This window comes from Meriones unguiculatus, chromosome 8 (genome assembly GCF_030254825.1).
Source record: "Meriones unguiculatus strain TT.TT164.6M chromosome 8, Bangor_MerUng_6.1, whole genome shotgun sequence".
NCBI classification, from domain to species: Eukaryota; Metazoa; Chordata; class Mammalia; order Rodentia; family Muridae; genus Meriones; species Meriones unguiculatus.
Genome location: NC_083356.1, coordinates 119,368,598 through 119,388,939, shown reverse-complemented (window position 1 = coordinate 119,388,939; position 20,342 = coordinate 119,368,598). Strand labels below are relative to the sequence as shown.

Genomic DNA, 20,342 nt, shown 5'->3' with positions numbered 1-20,342 from the left:
ACTCACTGATGCTGACCTGCCTGAGCATCTGAGCACATTAAATCACGGGGACCAGCAATCAGTCTCAGGACAAACCAGCTTGCACACTTCAAACCCAGCAGATGCTTTCCTGCTCCACACACTTGAGTTTGAAGTTTCAAGGCGTTAAGATACATCTTTAAAATACACAGTAACAACAAACGATGGCAAATTGTTTAACAACTTGGATTTGCTTTGCCATTATTTTTAAAGTTTATATAAAAAGACCGTGTTGAAAGTCAATCAAACATTTTTTCTTTATACAAAGGGGGGAGATAAAAGGAGAGTGAGTCTTGAATTCACACAGGCTTATCTAACATGCTGACCGTCTCCGTGTTTCTAACCACATGAAATAAAAACAAGTGTGGCAGCAGCATTGGAAACAGAACAGCACTGAGACCATCACAAAACATGTATTTTAAACAGAATACAAAAATTACCTTGATACTGAATGTCAAGTTCTGACCTTTTTCTGTTCTGGAACACACAATTTAGGACTACCTATATTTCAGAATATTTTTCAGTAGGAACTACTGTATTAGAATATATTTACATTCAAAAGCAAACCATCATATTTCAGACTGTTGTCCTCTGGGAGTACATTAGTTGCTCGCCCTCGTCATATTCACTATACACTAATGTTTAACTACATATCACATTCTTGAAGCAGCTGAACATGTAACAGTGAAAATAAATGTCACTTCCATGAATCTGATAGAAAGGAATGAATTATTACACATTCACTTTAGCTTTTTGAGCCCAACTGTGTATCTATGAAGAGCATAATGATGTCATATTGCTTTTATTGCTGAAAATGTAATCCGAACAAAGCAAAGGAGGAAAGAACCACACGCAACCCAAACAAACTTAGCGACTACAAAATGAAAAGCAACATCAATTTCACTGCAGACAAACCCAGTCACACAGATTAAGCAGGCACAATACTGGTGTGTCTTATCTCTGACCACAGGAGGAGGGTAGACAGATTCTACAGGATGAAGAAATTCAGACTATGTAATAGGCAGAATCAATTGTTACCTGCCTCAATCAATGCCGCTCCACTTTCACTGTTCAGCAGCTCACAAATAATTAAAGTTATCCTGGACAAAAACCTCATCTGTAATGACTAGCTAACCGCCACCATGACAAACTTCAAAGTCAGTGATATCAATCTGAATTCAATAGTGTGGAACTGGATATAGCTGATGAATAAGTATGAATCTTACCCTGATGGTCCATGCTCGCACTTCATCTGGGCCTGCAGTGAAAAAGTATTCTAGTTGGAGTGCTGCAAACCCAGCCTTAATGATCTTTGGCAAAGCACTGAAATAGAATGAAACAAATTCACTCAACATTTAAGTTGACTCTGCCAGGGATCCGTCTAGAACTAGAATTATTCACCCAAGCAGATAATGGTAAAGATATTAGTAAGTGACCATTCATCTTTCATAGCACACTTGAAGAGGCTATACAGCACAGGATGTTTCTTAAAACACCCCTTCTAAAACTGTATTGTATTTAATTGTATTGTCCTGAAGCATTTTGAACTGTTTACTACTAAAAAAGAAAAATTATATCTTCCCAGCCTATGACTATTTTCATCTAATATTATTTCCAGAACTGGAGCCATGAAAGCAAAATTATTTGATTGAAACCCAATCTTCTAACAATATATTATTGTTACTCAGAAAAAAATTATGGCAAGTGATTCACCCTTTCCCCTCCCCCACTGAACATGACGAAAGAGTTTTGGCGATCATCCCTCCTCAAAAATATACATAACTAATACCTATGTTATAATTAAAACACTGTGCAGAGATGACAGATGACAGTTAAAAACTTAATTTAAAATAAATCTTTTCACTCTGTCTCATGGTAAAGAAAGGAGAAGATTCCCTCTTTATAATGGTAATTACTCTGTCATTTATTATTCTATCAGCGCAAGCAATTAAATTACTGCAAGGAAATAGTTGATAATAAAGTGTAGGGAAAATGAATGCTAATTAACCTTTGTGTCATGTTCGCTTCCAGATACTTCTGTCTCTCCTCAGCACTCAATTCTTGCAACTTGAGTTCCAAGGCCCCACTAAAAGGAATGACCAAGGCGCCTGGGTCATACTTGTCCACCCACTCTTTAATTTTTATCAACCTGTAGACAAAAAAAGGGCACAACATTATCTTGTAGTGCGTGCATGACTGCGCCACATTCATTATTATCAAGCAGCACATACATATTCATAAGAACTGCACGGTTTTATGATGCCATCTTTTTGTGTATAGCTTTCCAAGGTCAAGGCATTAGCAGGCAGCAATGTTTTTCAGGTATCCGCTGGAATTTTCTATTGTAATCTAGTTTTGTTTTAGCATATTAGCTACAGGAACTGTATCACATATATCAACTTTTAGAAGTTAAGCTGAATTTGTTTAGTATTGCTACCTGAATAAGACTATTTTATAATGCTAATGTCTTTTACATAATAAGTTTTAGAAAAGCAACTCATAAAGTTGCTTATACAAGAATCACTTAGAAATGCCAACTAATTCTGAGATATCTCTGAACCAACCTTGTCCCACCCAGACACCTACTGACTGAGATAGTCCCTTCCTGAACAGAACAGTTGCTGCTGGTTTCCAGAGAGGTGTCCGCTAACATTAGCAGCAATAACAACAAAAATGCAAAATACAGATTTATAATACAGTCAATTGGGGACATGCTGTTCTTATACACCCGAATTTTTATCTCGTCATGAATAGAAATGCAGAGGAAATAAATCCCTTTAATCACAAAAGTTATGGAAAGCCAAATGTGTTAGGAAACATACTGAACTGTTGCCTAGAAAGGACTATTCAGTTTTTCTCCTTCTAAAGGGAGTATTTTGGAAAAGCAGTAATTAGAATTTGAGTGAAATAAATGTAGCAAATATAATCAAAAGGTTCTACTCATAGTTCCTTATTCCTGGGTAGGTAAATGTTTTCTCATTTGCAGAAATGGAAATAATAACACGTTATACTGTAAAGAACCTAGGGACATAATAAAGACAGTGAACAGGTAACACCTTCCTCACTCTCAGATAGTCATGGCGTATTCTCCTGTGAGTCTATGGTTGTACCCAGGCTGGTTACAGATCTGGATGAGTAATATAAGTAACTGGGTCTTACGCATCCTAGCAGCACCCTGTATTTTACTTTTATTTTATTTGTGCGCACAGACTCGCACCCACTAGCCATGGAAGTCAGGGACAACTCAAAGGAGCCAGGTCTCTCCTGCCACGTGGGCTTCAGGGGCTGAACACAGGCCATCAGCCTTGGCAACGAGCACTATACTGCTGAGCCACTCCACTGCCCCAGCCTCCTGTATCCACTAACGTTTAATAGGTATTATGGCATAATCCCGCAGGAGAAAGCTGTTAAATAATCAGTGTACAAGCTACTTTTAAAGGCAAAGGAAAGGAAGAATTAAAGACCAAATCTATCAAAACTCAAATATTAAACAAAATGGCAGGAACTCAAATAGTTATTACAAAGTTAAGAATGCAGCCCAATGATGGTGGTGCATGCCTTAATCCTAGCATTTTGGAGGCAGAGGCAGGAAGATCTCTGCATTCAAGGCTAGCCTGGTCTACAGAGTGAGTTCCTGGAGAGCGACATCCAGGGCTACACAGAGAAATGCTGTCTTGAAAAACCAAAAAACAAAAAAATAAAAGAAATTTAAAGGAAGGAAGGAAGGAAGGAAGGAAGGAAGGAAGGAAGGAAGAAAGGAAGGAAAGAAGGAAGGCAGGCAGGCAGACCAGCTACACAGGATTCAGATAGAAAAAGAAATGAAAATTCACAAAACAGTTTGCACATGTTTATCATACAAAGTTAATTTCATATTTAATGTTATTAGTGACTTTTGATCATAATATTTGTATGCTTTTATTTACATTCTAAAAAGTATACTAACACCTAAGATTTATTTTGAAAGAGTATATAGTCTTAAATTATGATAAAAAAAACTTGGTATTTTCTTGCTGAAAATTATAAAGGATATAATACAGCCAGGCATGGTGGCACATGCCTTTAATCCCAACACTTGGGAGGCAGAGGCAGGTGGATCATTGTGTGTTCAAGCCCAGCCTGGTGTACAAATTGAGTCCAGGACAGCCAAAGCTACACTGAGAAATCCTGTCTTGAAAAACAACACAACAAAATTATGAAGGATATAATAAAGCAAAAGAGAGATTAAATAGGCATTTTTGCCTAAGTAACATCATAGTATTTTAAGTTACTTTACAGATAAAATATTCAAATTTCTATATTAAAATGCTATCATCAAGGGCTTTGTAACTGACTTTTATTATACAAGTATATGTCAAGTATGTCATTTTAAAAAGCATACCAAATACAGCTTCATCGGAAGGGAAATAGAAACAAACCCATGTGCTAGTATAACGGAAAATGTTATACATCTATCTCATAAGTATGGTCAACACAACCAATAAAGCTAAACTGTTAGGAAACAAGATAAGAAATAATTACTTTGGCTAAAACATCAATTCAGAATAACAATAGTTCTACCCTGTCATTTTCCCAGTCTTTCCTGCAGAGCCTCAGAGGGATTATTTGCATTCCTCAGGTGTTCTATTGTACAATTCAGATGAATAAAGACTTACAAATCATTCCTCTCCCGCCAATGTAAGACTTTGATCTGGTGAATACACCATTGTACCTTAACTATAATTGGCAAAAAACCTGACAGTGGAGAGCATCACACGCTCAATAACAAAGGGGAACATCTCAAAGTGTTGACAGATGATCTTCATAATGCAGAAGCAGAGCGGGCACATTTTAGCAGTAAATGAGCACTGGGGTCTAAAGGTCTCCAAAGTGACTGACATCAGACCTGCTACAGCCTCACTGAAGAAAAAGGCACCGTCACACTCTCCCTAAAGTGAGTTTGGCTCTTTTCCTGGCAGCTTCACTTTGGTGACTTTCGCTGTCACAGACAACACAGGGAAGATGAAAAGTGACTTAGGTTCTTTGGCTGCCTGCTTTACTTTTGTGACTTTCACTTTCAAACAAAAGTGAGAAATGTCCCAAAGTGATTTTTAATGGTGTATTTGAAATATAACTCGGGTAATTAAAAAATTAACTTAATTTAAGATTACCCATGGAAATGCACATAATACGCCTATTAGGTCTGATGGCTTTAAAAGTGTGATAATGAGGTTAGGATCACAAGTTTGAACCCCATAGGGACCTTCTGCAGAAAGAGATATCTATTCTCTTGCTACAATCCATGCCCCAAACTATAGCCAGCCATCTAGAAAATGTGTGCTACTGGCACCTGATGGACCCAGAAAATTCAAAGTTGAGCTCGGTTGTCACTACTCAAACACATTTCCAAGCACACTGTCAAAGCGTCCAAACAATAAAATGTCTCAAAAAAAGCCATCCAACTGCTAGTGACCAAAACAGTGATACTGACACTGCTACAGAATGTCACCAGATATAATGGGAAGAGAGAGAAGCAAGCTCCAGTAAGGTCAGAAGACTTTCGGAGTTCAGCTGTAAAAGCTGTCCTAGCACTTGTGCTATAAATTTACATGCACACGTTATTTCCAGGGATCGAACCTTCCTGATAAGGAGTCCAAATGGTTTGATTTCTTCAAAATCTTGAATGACAAAGCCCTGTGGTTAGCTGTATTGTTCCCTGGCAGCCACTATACAGTAAGCAGTTTTGGACCTTCAAGGTTGGGGCCTTGAGGTAGACCATCAGTTTGCAATCTGTCAAATTCCTAGCAGAGTGAGCTGTCCAGAAATAAAGGAGCATTAAGTCTCAACATCTAAAATTTATCTCCTATCTTATAATTTTTCCCTTTTATCTCCTATCTTATAATTTTTCCCTTTTAGTTTTATGTTGAAAATCCAGATTTCAAAATTTGATTCCCTCCCCTGGGTTTTAACACTGTTCGTACTTCCTTTCCTAAATATGAGTTTTGTTATTTATTAGTGGTTGGCTTTGGCGGTGCTGGGCACTGAACCCAGGCCCTTGTGCAGTTAGGAAGGCACTCCACCACTACGTTACATTATCTGTTTTCATTTGGAGGCGGGGGATATTGTTGTGTGATAAACTATTTGTTCCTTTCGACATAAACACTCTTCCAAATTACTTTTTACATCTAGAAGTCATTTTCTGAGAGGATGTGGTAGTCCCTGGGGTGAGATTCATCTACAATGTAGTTCTTATTCTTTTAAAAAAAGACCCCTTGCAAGTCCCAGCTCTGGGTCATTTTTTTTAAGGTTTATTTATCTCATATTGTTAGGTGTGTGAGTGTTTTGCCTAGTGTATGTATTATGTATGTGTGCATGCATACAGACCATTTGTGTACCATCTGGTGCCTGCAGAGGTCAGAAGAGAGTGACAAGACAAGACAAGACAAGAGGGTATGGGATCCCTAGAAGTGGTTGTGGGTGCTGGGAAACTAAACCCAGGTCCTCTGCAAGAACAACAGTGCTCTTAACCATTGAGCTATCTCTCTAGCCCTCTACTCTTCCTTTTTATTTTTATTTATTTATTTTTTTCTTTCTTGGACAGGGTTTCTCTGTGACTCACTTTGTAGACCTGGCTGTTCTTGAACTCAGAGTAGCAGTGAAAATCATTTTCTGGCTGGGGCTCACCATAACCTGAGGAACTGTATTAAATGGCTGCTGCAGCATTCGGAAGGCTGAAGAGCTTTGCCTCATGCAGTTTGTGTGTGTATAAACTCACGTATTTAAGAAAAAGATAACACCCTGATACTGACGAGAAATGGAGTGAAAACTACAGGCCAATACTCAGAAAATGCTGCCATTTACAAAAGGAGAGTGCAGTGACGTACAGCGCATCGGGCAGTGTCATCGGGACCTAGTCAGGGCATCCATCTCTGCAGTGTGAAGGGCAGCTGACCCAGGTACTGGTAAACACTGCGGTCACTTCAGCTCTCCTCTGCAGCTTTACTCTCCTACTGCACATCTCAGAGTCCCAAAGCACACCTTCAAGACAAGACTGTCCTTTTTTCCATTTCCCAGATAGGACTACTGCAAATGAAGGCTGGCTTACTGGTGTTTTAAAACGAGAAAAAAACAAGGGCATTAATGAAAGATAAAATTATTATTATTATTATTATTATTATTATTATTTTGGTTTTTTTTGTGACAGGCTTTCTCTGTGACTGTCCTGGAATCCCTTTGTAGACCAGGCTAGCCTCAAACTCACAGAGATCTGCCTGCCTCTGCCTCCCTGAGTGCTGGGATTACAGGCGTGCGCCACCAAGCCTAGCCTAAAGATTGTTTTTTAAACAAATGACAACAACTAATGCTGGCCCCGAAATAAAATTTGTACCAAAAGCAGTATGTACTTGAAATATGTTATGCATTTATGACAACAGATGACTTTTTAAAGTCAAAGAGTTAGCTCTAGAAATTCAGATATTAACTTTTCCATACTTCCTATCTTAAGTAAAATTACTAAAGTACATCTTTATTGGTAAGCATTCTCTGACTGGAAGCTACCAAGGAAATGTGTAACTGGGCCTGCTGGCACAGGTCTGCAATCCAAGATACTCAGCAGGCTGAGGCAGGGGACTGTTAAGTTCAGGGCCAAGACAGGCAACAGGCTAAAGGCTTGTCTCAAAGGGAAAATACATATCTTTGTGGTAGGATGCTTGCCTAGCTTGTGTGGGTTTGGTCCTTAGTATTGAAAAAAAAAAAAATCGCTGGGAGGTGATGGTGCATGCCTTTAATCCCAGTGCTCAGGAGGTAGAGGTAGGTGGAGGCCAGCCTTGTCTACAAAGTGAGCTCCAGGTCAGCCAAGGCTATAGAGAGAAACCATGTCTCAAAACAAACAAAACAAAACCAAAAAACCCACCCAAAACAAAACCAAACAAAAAACGGCAAGTCTGTAGTTTAAAAAGAGAGTGGAAGAAAAAAAGAAGAACCAAGAAGGTAAATTTTAGCTTTGACTAGAAATCTGCATAGTGTCTGAAAACTCAAGTCTTCTTAAAAAAAAGCCTCATGTTGTCTCAGAAGTTTCGGTGCTGTGCCCCGACCTCACAGGGCTGTCAGCAGAACAAGGACTATTGTGACACTCCAGGCCTGTCACTGGAGAGCCATGATGGGAAGGCAGAGCTTGCATTCTAACCCCCCAGGTCATTTGTGCACATGCTACATTTTCAGTAGCACTGAACGTGAGGACTCTGAAAACCGGAGCATTGAATGCAATGTATGAGATGATGTGACAGACCCACAGAAGGGCAGCCCCCCCCCCCCAGCACAAGGCTGGCAGTGAGCTCCTCAAGACATGTCTCCTGGGTTCAAAACCAAAACAAAAAGTCACCGGAACTTCAGGAAGTCTAAGAAGAAGGTTCTGTCTGAACTCCATGCCATGTCAAGCAAGTGTCAGATTCACAGCTGAAAAGATGACCTAATTCAGATGCACAGCTATGGTCAGCAGCCTGTACTGTGTTAAGATACAATTATGCCTTTCATCTCCCATGAGCCCCAATATCTGGAAAAATGTCTGTAGTATACTAGCTTTTGGGTCCAGCGTAGGACCCAAAATTAGGAGCGATTTCAGCCAAAGCAATTTCGTTTGGTGATATAAAGAATATTGCTACAAACTGTTTCCTAAGACCTCATAGAACCACTGTCTTAGTTCAAATTACTTCAGTCACCTTAAGGTTGTGTGTGTACTTGTGTGTGTTGATGAAAATCAACAAATTTTAGAGAAATGGGTGTTAATTTTGCAGCAATAAAATCCCATTTTGATGCCCCTTTCAAGGATAATAGGCTTTTTTATTCTACTAACAACTGGAAGGCTCTCAGAAAACTCAAATAAATGAAAGGTGTTAGGATGAGTATGGTGGGTAGCTGTAATACCACAGCAGAAAAATTGGGGATATCCTTATCCTAAGCCTTTGGGTTCACCATGACCCCAGGATCCAGCTATCCCTCAACAAACTGAAAACCTCTGTGGTCTTGTAACCAATGTCTGAAAATAGTTTCTCTGTTTAGCAAAAAGGCTACATCAAAAAGAAGAAAAAGAACAAGAAATATTATAATTATTGTTATTATTATTATTAGTAGTAGTAGTAGTAGTAGCTGTTCAGGTGAAAGAGACGGCTCAGAGGTTAAGAGCACTAGCTGTTCTTCTAAAGGTCCTGAGTTCAATTCCCAGCAACCACATGGTGGCTCATAACCATCTATAATGAGATCTGGTGCCCTCTTCTGGCCTGCAGGCACACAAGCAGGCAGAATTCTGTATGAATAAATCTTTAACAAAACAAACAAAAAAAGCTCTTTGGGCTAGACATCTCTAGCCCAAAGAGACGTCTTCTGTGGTCTTGCTACTGTTCCACAGAGCTGGAGTGTGGCTCTCAGCACCCACGTCACAGGGTTCACAACCATCTGTAACACTAGCTCCAGGGGATCCCAAACCACTGCCTTCCAAGGGCATTTGCGCATGTGCACACATGTGCACACACCCAGTTCCCTGCAGTTAGTAAGCAAACAGAAAGCAAATATCAGGGTAAATTCAACTCAGCTTGAGCTAATCAGAGCCCTGATTTCCTCACAGACACACAATGGCCTCAGGAAGCCTACCGGGGAGCTTCAGGACAAGGATTCAAAATCTTCACGAGGATCTTGAAAACAGGAATGAGGTCTCTGGGGCCATGGCTTACATCACAGCAGTGGTACACGAGCAGCTACTGTGTGAAGGGGGCTTGATGCTGGGTCTTGAGGACAGCACAGAAACTCTGAATCAACCCTCTCAGGTCAGTCCTTGTTACGTGTGCTGGGCAGCACCCTGACACTGCTGCTTCCTCGGGAGCTACCCTCATTTAAGCGACCATCGTACCTCTTCAACAGGGTAACGGCAATGTGTTCCAAGACCTATTCCTCCTTTCTACAAAGTTCCATATGGGTGAGAGCTAGCACACCCTTCTACCTGTATTGTAAACTGCTTAATTTGCCCCTTTCTTGTCTCCCACTATAGGAAAATAGTTGAAGCGGGGGCTTGGGTCTCGCTAGTCGGCTCATGTTGGTGTCAAACTTGTGATCCTCCCCTCCCGAGTGCTGGGATTGCAGGTGTATGCCACCACACCTGGCTTCAGATACCCCACACTGGAGTAGGAACTGAATGCGAGGTCTCATTGCACTAAGTAAATATGCAATTTACCACAGAGTTACATTCACAACCCTTCCTCTTTCCCTTCCTTCCTTCCTTTCTGAGACACGGTCTTATTAAGTTGCCCAGACAGTCTTGAACTTTCCCCGCCTTGGTCTCCTGAGTAGCTGAGATCACAGACATGTATGTCAGGCCAGGTTAGAAAAAAAACTTAAGATTGCGAGTGAGTCTTCGTTCCTTGCCACTTCCAAAGAGCATCCCTAAGCACAACCCCTGGCACACACTGGATGCTCAAATGCTCTTATGGATATCTCTGGCTGAGTTATCCATATCAGGCTCTGATACCCAAACTTTTTGAGTTCCATGATGCTCAGAGAGTTTCAGGATGACAAGCATGTCAGATTTTGAATTACGGATATTTAATCAGTTTGTACAAAATGTGTACAAATATAACAAATCTGAAAAACTCTAAAATCTACAACACTTTGAGATTCTGGGCCCCACGCATTTTGATTAGGGGCTACTCAACTGCTAAATAGTTGAGTGACTCCAGATGGCTATTTAAGATTTTAGTTCATTCATCTACAAAATGGTCTAGATTGGCAACTGTTAACCTATGCTGAGTTTCCTGAAAATAGGTGCTAGGAGGAGAAAAGGAGAGAGAGCAATGGTGGAAGGTCCCTGAGGTTTGGGACACCCCGCTCTTGTACTTCAATCAGAGCTGCTTGACTTTTTACTTTGGACGTCTGAATAAGATTTCATTTGAAGACAGAACTCTGCTGTTTTCAACCATTCTAAAGTTCACCGATGAATGACCTTCTTCAGATGGAAAACTGTTGTGCCGGGCATGTGCCTGGCATACAAAGGAACCACACCGACATCTTCATTCCCATTTCTGCTCAAGCGTACTTTCCAGCATCCCTTCCCTTTTCTGTCACTCTCTGCTCCCACGCCTTGACTTCTTACAGCACGCCTGTTGTGCCCTGGACAATTTACTCCTCTACCCAACATTGTTGCATCCACTTGTCCCATTATTAGAGCCAAGAAATTTTTGAATATTTTATCAATCATCTCCAATACCACCTAGAAAAGTGCCTATCATAAGGAGAGGTTCAATAAATGTTGGGACTAGACCCCCTGCGCAGATGTAGCCCATAGGCAGCTCAGTCTCCATGTGGGTTCCCTAGTAAGGGGAGCAGGGGCTGTCTTTGACATAGACTCAGTGGCTGGCTCTTTGATCACCTTCCCCTGGCGAAGTGGCCTAAGTAGGCCACAGAGAAAGAGGATCCAGACAGTCCTGATGAGACCTGATAGGCTAGGGTCAGATAGAAGGGGAGGAGGATCTCTCCTATCAGTGGACTAGGGGAGGGGCACGGGAGGAGAAGAGGGAGGGAGGGAGGGTGGGACCGGGAGGAGATGAGGGAGGGGGCCATAGCCAAAATACAAAGTGAATAAATTATAATAAATAATAACAACAAAGAAAAAAAGAGAAAAAAATCTTGATTTAAAAGACTTTTGGTATGAACATTTCAAGGAAATAAAAAAATACCTTTTTTCATTTTATTATACCTGTTCCTTGAAATAGCAAAATTTCATAATAAATAATCAAAATAGTGACTTTAAATTGAACTTTTTATTCTTTTAAAGAATGAAAAACTAGGGAGGGAGATGGCTCTGCTGATGGACATACTCTCTGTTCCAGCAGAGGACCGGAGTTTGGATCCCTAGCACCCGTGAAAACAGCCATGTGTATGCACTTTTAACACTAGCCCTGTGTGTGTGTGTGTGTGTGTGTGTGTGTGTGTGTGTGTGTGTGTGTGTGTGTGAAGAAAAAAAAACCAGTGAGCTCCAGGGTCAGTGAGAGAGCCTCTCACAAGGGAATAAGGCAGAAGAGCAACAGAGAAGGGTACATTTCCCTCTGACTTCCATGGTGAATGCACTGGTATATTCAACTGGGTAGATACACACACACACACACACACACACACACACACACACACACACACACACACACGCAAAGTCACATACATCTTTAAGATAAAAGCCCCAAAACCCTGAAAGTACTCTGAAAGGGACACAAAATCCCTCTCATTATTGTATAAATAACTTCAAAGTTAAGCAAGGCCATGTTAGATGAGAAATGAACTGTCCTAAAACAAGCAAGTAACCAACCCACTTTCTGGCCTTTTCCCTATCACACCGTGCAGCCATGACACAATCTTCTGAAAGATGATCTGGTCTCTACAGGAACGGCATTACCAACTTCAAAGGCATCTTTCTTACTCCATAGACAAACGGAGGATTTAGCTATTCCTTAAAGTATGCAGGTCAAGTGTGCTGTCATAGCACTTGGGAGTTACGCCATCTTCAGCTACGTAATGGGCTTGAGGTTAGTTTGAGCTACATGAGACCTTGTCTCAAAAAACCAAAATCATAAAAAGAAAAGTAGTAGCCTTTCTACATATACCAATAATGAACTTTTAAAAAAGTAAACCAGGAAAAAAAAAAAAAGCCCACTCAGGTTTCAAAACAAAACAAAAAGCACAGGAATAAACCTAACCAACAATATGGAAGCTCCTCTATCATGAAACTTTCAGATGCTGAAGAAGGTACTAGAATGTGCAAAGACCTCCTGTGCTCATGAGTTGGCAGAATACTATAAAAAAAATTAAAAGGTTATATTACTAAAAGCTGATTAAACACAATTACCATCAAAATTCCAATTACTAGGGAAAAAAATACATATGAAAGCACAAAGGATCCCAAATACCCCAAATAATTGCAGGCAAAAAAAGAGCAATGCTATAGGCATAGGTCATTTCACGGTAACAGAAACAGGCATAAAGGCCTGTAGTCCAATGGAAAAAAGGAAAGAAAGGAACCACTAGATACAGCTGCCTTACTGTGAACAAAGGAGTCAGAAACATACACTGGAAACAAGTCTCATCAGCAAACTGATGAAAAAACTGATGTCCACAGGTACAAGAATGAAAACAGATCTGTCTCACCCTGTACCCAAAAAAATGAATTAAAAATGGATCAAAGGAGGCTGGGGAGAAGGCTCAGTTGGCAGGCTACCTGAGGCCCAAACATGAGCACCTGTGTTTCATCTCCGGTACCTACTTAAAAATCCAGGTGTGAAGGGGCACCCTTGTGACCTCGTGCTGAGTGAGAGACAGATGGATCCCAGGGCTTATTGGCCAATCAGCCTGGCCTAACCAGCAAGCACGGTTCCACTGGTTAGCCCCCGACACCTGAGGCTGACTTCTGGCTCTTCTCAACCCCACTCTCCCCACCCCATCACGAACCCCAGCTTCTGAGAGATGACTCAGAATATAAGAATATTTGTTTTTCTAGTAGAGGACTAAGTTTGGTTCCCAGCTCAGTAACTGTCCGTGTTACTCCACTCCAGGGGATTCACTGCCCTCCCTGATCTCTGTGGGTACCACACATGGTGCATCTATCTACAGGCGGGCCAAACACTTGTACACATGAGCCAAATAAGTAATTTAAAAAGACGGAGGAAGGGCCTCAATGTAAGACTTGAAACTGTGCTAGGAAAAAAAGAACTGCCAGAAAAACTATGAGTTCTTTCCTTTCTGAAAATAACTCTAATATAGGACTTAATCCCAACAGGCACACGGGATTGCGTGAAGTTAAAAAGCTCCTGCATAGCAAAGGAAACAATCCTAAGGGCAAAGAGACAGCCTACAGAATAGGCAAAACCAAACCAACCAAACAAAAAACCATCTTTGCCAACTATCCATCTGACAGGGAATTAATATCTAGAATCTATAAAGAACTCACACTAGGCCCAGAGTAGTGGCACACACCTTTAATGCCGGAACTTGAGAGGCAGAAGGAGGCAGATCTCTGTGAGTTTGAGGACAGCCTCGTCTAAATGGTGAGTTCTGATTCAGCCAGGGATATATAGTGAGGTCTCTCTCTCCATCTTCCACCCACCCCGGCACATACAAAATCTAAAAATATTAATCAGCAAAATTCAACTAAAAATGGGGAATGAATCAAAGAGTTCTCAAAAGAAGAGCAAATAGCTAGTAAACACTTTCAAAAGTACACACTAGGGAGTATAAACTTAAAGTGTTTTGAGATTTCATCTCAATCCAGACCAAATGGCTAATACCAAAGAAACAAACAGTAACTGTTGGTGATGATGGAGGAAAGGAGTACCTTTACACGCTGTTGATAGGAATGTAAATCTTTGCAGCCACTATGAAAGTCAACAAGGAGAACAGATCTCATGACCCAGGTGTGCTGAAGAACTCTAAACTGACACCACAGAGATACTTAAGTATCCATGTTTATTCAGCGCCGTTCATAGTGGCTAAAAAATGGAGAGAGCTTTGATGTCTTAAACAAGAAAATGTGGTACATAATGCAATGATGATTTTTTCTAGTGGGAAAACAGATGAAGGGGATTACATAAAATAAGCAAGACTTAGAAAGACAAATACTGTATGATTCCTCGAATTGTGTGGGATCTAGACTTAAATTTACATGTATATTCAAGTGTGAATGTGTGGGAGAGTAGAATGGGCACCAGGAGAGGGGAGGAGGATATCTCACAAGAGGGGGAAGAGGAGAAGAGGGCACTAGAACTCACGTGACACAGAAGCAGAAGGGCAGACTGTGGGGGAAGAGGAAGGAAGAAGGCCAGGTGTGACTGCTACTGTTCTGCAGCTGTGAAGAGACACCCCAGCTAAGGCAGCTCTTATAGTTTCACCTCATAGTTCCACCACCTAAAAAAATCAGGGCACACACTCCAGGTAGCAAGCTAGAGGCAGGAACTGAAGCACAGGCCACGGAGGAATGCTGCTTACTGGCTTGCTCTCCATAGCTTGTTCAGACTGTTTTCATATAGCACCCATGGTGATATGATTCCTCCTACAAGAAAATGCACCACAAGTCTGCCTACAGGCCAGTCTGGTGGGGACATTTTCTCAACTTTCCTCTTTCCAAATGACTCTAGTTTGTGGAGAGTTGACACAAAACTAGCTAACACAACTACCCTGTCACACTGTCTCTTACTAATTCAACTGAAAAACAACTGCCGAAAAAGCTGTATTAAGACATACTATAAATAAATGAATATTGAGTGTTTTATATTTATGGAATATTTCTGTTCAAAATTATAGCACAATAATAATAAGAAATGAGAAATGCTATGCAATTAACTTAAATCAATTTTAAAATTTTTTTCTCCCCAGTGGAGGAATAGAACAGGTTTCCATCTTCTAATAATTCATCTTATTGTCATTAAATGTACCATCTCTACATTGTGATCCAATAAATAATAATGAATGAATGTCACGGAATGTTGCGTGTCTAATTGGTAAAGCCGAAAAGAGCAACAGTCCACAGTATTACATGTGGTTAAGGCCAATACATTTTCTTGAATGGCTGCATGACGTTACTCAGTATACCTTATTTCTTTTTAAAAGGGGAAAAGTAGAAAAGAAAACCACTGGAAGATTTGGATATAGTACCTTTCTGTACTACAACACAGCAACCATAAACAGTACTAGAGAACATTCCTGATACACAGAATATTCAGTCACACTGTCACTTACTGTTAATACTATGTGTCAGACATCACGCCAGACAAAGGCAGAATCTTCTCTTCTCGGAGCTTATCTGCCTGCCCATAGGATTGTATTGCCTAGTGACATCATAGATGCTTCACACTGTAAAACTAGTCTGTGTTTGCATGCAGTGAAATTGCCTAGCTACACTTTTCCCACAATGTCACCATTGCTATGCCACGCATGACTGTGTATTTACACACACTTGACAGAAACATTTCTTTTTAAAATTATTTTAAATTGAGGTAGAATTAACAAAGATTTAAAATGCAAATGTCCTAGGTGTTCAGTTTGATGGATCTGGTACATATACGTACACATAACTGTCCCATAAAAAATTACACAGACATTTTATCTCTCTAGTAAGTTCTCTTATCCTTTCTGCAGTCAATCCCCACCACCCTCTATGCTGCTCTGTGTATGTTATTGGTGAGCTGTATGACACACAAAATACAAAGAGTCCAAAATTTCGGCCAGCAAGATGGTTCTGTAAGTACCATCTTGCCACCAAGCCTGAAGCTGAGTTCGATTCCCAGAACCCACACGTGACAGGAGAAAAACCTCCTGCAAGTTGTCCTCCAACCCACACACAAACTGCCCTTTCACATAAACAAACAATAAGTAAGTCAATGTTTTGTTTTGTTTTTAATATGAAAAAAAATCCTGTAATTATTTTTTTGTTTTTCTAGACAGGGCTTCTCTGTACAGGCCTGGGTGGCCTAGAATTAGCTCTGTAGTCAGGCTGGCCTTGAACCCTGAGAGATCCATCTGCTACCGCCTCCTGAGTGCTGGGGTGAAAGGCGTGTGCCACCACAGCCCAGCTAAGATCCCGTAATTTATTTACCCATTTTACTACTGACAAGTACATGTGCTGTTTCCAATTTGGGGATACTACAATGACGTTGCTGGTGTCAGTCTTGTATAACAGAAACATTATTTCCTTTGAGTACACACTGAAAGTGCAAAGTTGAGTTACAGGATCAGTTTCTTAATTTGAAAGAAGCTGCCCACTTTTAAAGGTGACTGTGCTGTTATTTGTTTGTAACAATAGTGACTGTTCTCACTGCCCTCAAAGCCAAGTAGAACAAAATGCCCTGAAGTTACTGAGTTTGATTTATTCTGAGAAAGAAGTATCAGAAGTACGCCTTCATCCACTGTAAAGCTCCCCCAACCCCCAACCCAGATAAGAGTCACACAAGAAATTTTAATCAAGATATGCTTTCCACACTCACATTCATTTAAATAGGGAAACTGTACAGTAATAATAAAAATATACAGCTATATGATGACATTGATTTGAAAGAGAAGGGCTGATAGCTTCTTATCTTCACAGTTTAGATCTAGATCAGGCTGGCCTAGAACTCACAAAGGTCCACCTGCCTCTGGCCCTCTCCTGAGTGCTGAGATTAAAGGCCTGTGCCACCAATGTCCAGCTTTAAAAGTAAGATTTTTAAAAATCTATTTTATCTAATTCATGGGTGTAAAACTTACAAACAGGGAAGGCCAACTTCATACACAATATTTCCAAAGAGGGAGGAGAAATGGGCTATAGTGTAAAAGACAAGGGAGATTAAAGCAAATTGTTCCAAAAAACTGAAAAATTAAGATCATGGTTATACGTTTCATGAAAATATCTACTGAAGAAGGAAAAAGTGATGATTCAGACAGAGCCATGTCAGTAGATGAATGGAGTTACACCATCCCATGTGTTATAGAGAGGCTAGTTATGGCTATGTGTAACTTAGAACTAGCAAATCATTGAGATTTTTTTTTCTTTCCATGTTATTAAATGGCTTCTTAAAGAAAACAACAATTTATGCCAGTAAAATTACATGATCTTCATTTAAATTTCAGGACCTATAGATGACATTTTTGGAACAACGGTATGCTCGCTTGGCTACACACTGTCTATTACTGCTTTAACTTCACAATGATGAGGTTGAGAAGCTGCACCAGAGACCATGTGGTTCTCAAAGCTGAAAAGGTCTACTCTCTGACTCACTAGAGCGAATGTGCGGTGACCCTAAGGACAGACTCTCACCTGTGTTCTATGCCATAGATCTATCTGGGCAGAACAGATTAGCTCCAATCATCTAGATGCTTTATTGCTGGAGACTGAAAGTGAGTGTTGATGAGATGTCTACATCAAGGCTCAGGGACCTATGCAAAAGATGGCAAAGAGCCAGAAGAGGTGTGTTTCCAGACACAGCAGGGCAGAAGCACATGTGAGCTCAGATTCTGACAGCATGCACAAGACCTACACAAGCTCAAGACACACAAACATCCTGGCCAAGAGGAGAAGAGGAGAGCATGACGCCTCACCCTAGCTGAGGAGCTATTGGCATTTGACCACTGCCTGAGAGAGGGCAAGCGGGGTGTCCTTAACGGAGTAACCCCTGTCCTAACACACTCCAGGGCAGGCCTCACATCTGGGAATATTTGGCCAATACACAGACTTAGTGGGTTTCTTTCCTGGGGTGAGAGGCAGGGAAGAGGGCAAGAGAATACGATGTGAGGTGGTCAGGAAGGTGAAGGAGAATTTGGGGGGATTTGGGGAACAGATGGGAATATGACCAAAATCCACTGTATGAAATCCTCAAACAGCAAACAAAATACTACTTTAAAAAAATGGTTGAAATAAAGGAAGTAAAAAACAAGCAATGAAGTTTGGCCGGGCGTGTTGATTCTAGCAGTTGGGGCAGAGGAGAGGAGAGGTGCGTGGGTATACACAGTGAATTCCAGCCCAGGTTAAACAACAAGACCTTGTCTCAAAACCAACACTTAAACAAAAAACCAACAGATTTCCAGTCATTCATTATTTACCGAGTCCATTGCCACGCACTGGAAATATAAAACAAACAAGCGATCTCCTCCTATTCGTGGAGAGAGAAATGGGACAACTAAGCAAGATCATATTGCTGTGCTAAAGGTTCCACACACACACACACACACACACACACACACACACACACACTACCATGATAGACAGGGCGCTCCTCTTTTGAGGGGCACTGGGAAGCAGCGTTGGTGGGAGGATGTGGTAGTGCTAACGCAGGCAGGTAAATGCTCTGAGACTTCCGCAGACACAGAAGCAGGCCAAGAGAAACCATGGGCAACACCTGCTCAGACTATTTCCCCTGAGTTTTCCAGTGGTGTTTCCTACTACAAAGTACACGAGCGTAATTAGGTTGATAGATTCAAATGGGTCAGAGCCAAAATAAAAATAATAAGAAGTGCAGCATTATATCACCACTTAATTGCTGAGCAACAGGACTGGCTCCGGAAAGTCATTTCCACTTATAGTGCATATATGGCAAGTTTGTTTGTTTTCCAACAGTGGGAAAACAATGTAAAATGTAGGATACTGGCAAATTAAACATGCCAAATAAAACTTAAAAGTCGTAGGCATTGCTTAAAGTAAAATTAGGCTTTTCTTCTTTTATTCTATAAACACAACCTAACAATGAAATAGAAAACACAACCAAAGGGTAAATAAATACTTCTACAAACAATAGGGTACTCTTCCATTGTTTTCAAGGCAGCCCAATGTACCCCTGAAGCTTGAAGAGTGGTAAGCCAGAAACTTTGGAGCAAGAGCTGCTGTCGTCTGGTCATTTTCAACATACACCAACAGAACTTGAAAACAGAACCCAAACATTTTATGGGTTGCCCTTGCCGTCTGTTCTATGCCTAAAAAGAATTTTTGTTATCTTGAACTTAGAGTAGATATAACTTTCTACTTAAAATTTAAGCAGGTTGGAGCAGCATGAAAATCAACTGTTCAGTAACCTTTCAGACGTTTTCAAAATAAACAGGCAATTCTAGTTGATTTTTCCTTATGGAATGTGAGAAAACACGACTTCGAATCCTTTGAGACACCAGACACAGGTCTATCAAAATGGAAGGTGCAGCCAATGTAATGATTCATAGTGTCTCTAATAGAAGGATTCAGCAGTTCGCGATCGAGACCTTTATTTCTTCTCTGAATAAATGATGCCTGAAATTTTTATTCTTGTTCTAATGGAATTTCAATGGCCTTCACTGCAAATCTACTGGAAATTTTTGCATATTAAGTGGAAAAAATTAAATGATGTTAACCACATTTTAATGTGATTAAGGCTGACAGGGTCATTATTTCTGCTAATCACTCAGTTTAAAAAGCTCAAACAAAACTTTATAACAGACAAGGTTTTTAATTTTATGTATATCTTGTTGAAATTAAAAAAAAACTGTAGAAGAAAGCAGAGGAAAAAAAATCATAGAACACACAGTCCTTGAAGAAAGGAAAAGCAATGAGCAGCTCTACAGTTTGCAGATGGGTTTCATTATACTTAATCTGGTGATGTAAAAACAAAAATGCAAAACAATCTCATGCCGCACATGCTCCTCTGGTCTCTTTCCTTTTAAACACGGAGTGGGTAAGAAATGTACTTTGTACAATTGTGAGTTCTGTGTTTCCTATTTGCTGCTAAATGGAAACAAATATCGTTTTTTTCTTTAGATCTTATAGCAAACTAAAAACAGAATTAATGCATAATACCGCCTCAAACAATTCTTCATGTTCTGTATTCTAT

At 40.4% G+C, this 20,342-nt stretch overlaps 1 protein-coding gene across 1 annotated transcript in view; it reads right to left on the bottom strand.

The window, feature by feature from the left end:
* Positions 1–20,342, bottom strand: part of Ola1 (Obg like ATPase 1) — a 112,903-nt gene that overhangs the window by 5,004 nt on the left and 87,557 nt on the right. The window contains exons 8-9 of the mRNA XM_021654851.2: positions 2,027–2,167; positions 1,245–1,341 (exon numbers count right to left, since the gene is read on the bottom strand). Coding sequence (XP_021510526.1) covers positions 1,245–1,341; positions 2,027–2,167 — 238 coding nt within the window. The remainder of the gene's footprint in view (positions 1–1,244; positions 1,342–2,026; positions 2,168–20,342) is intronic.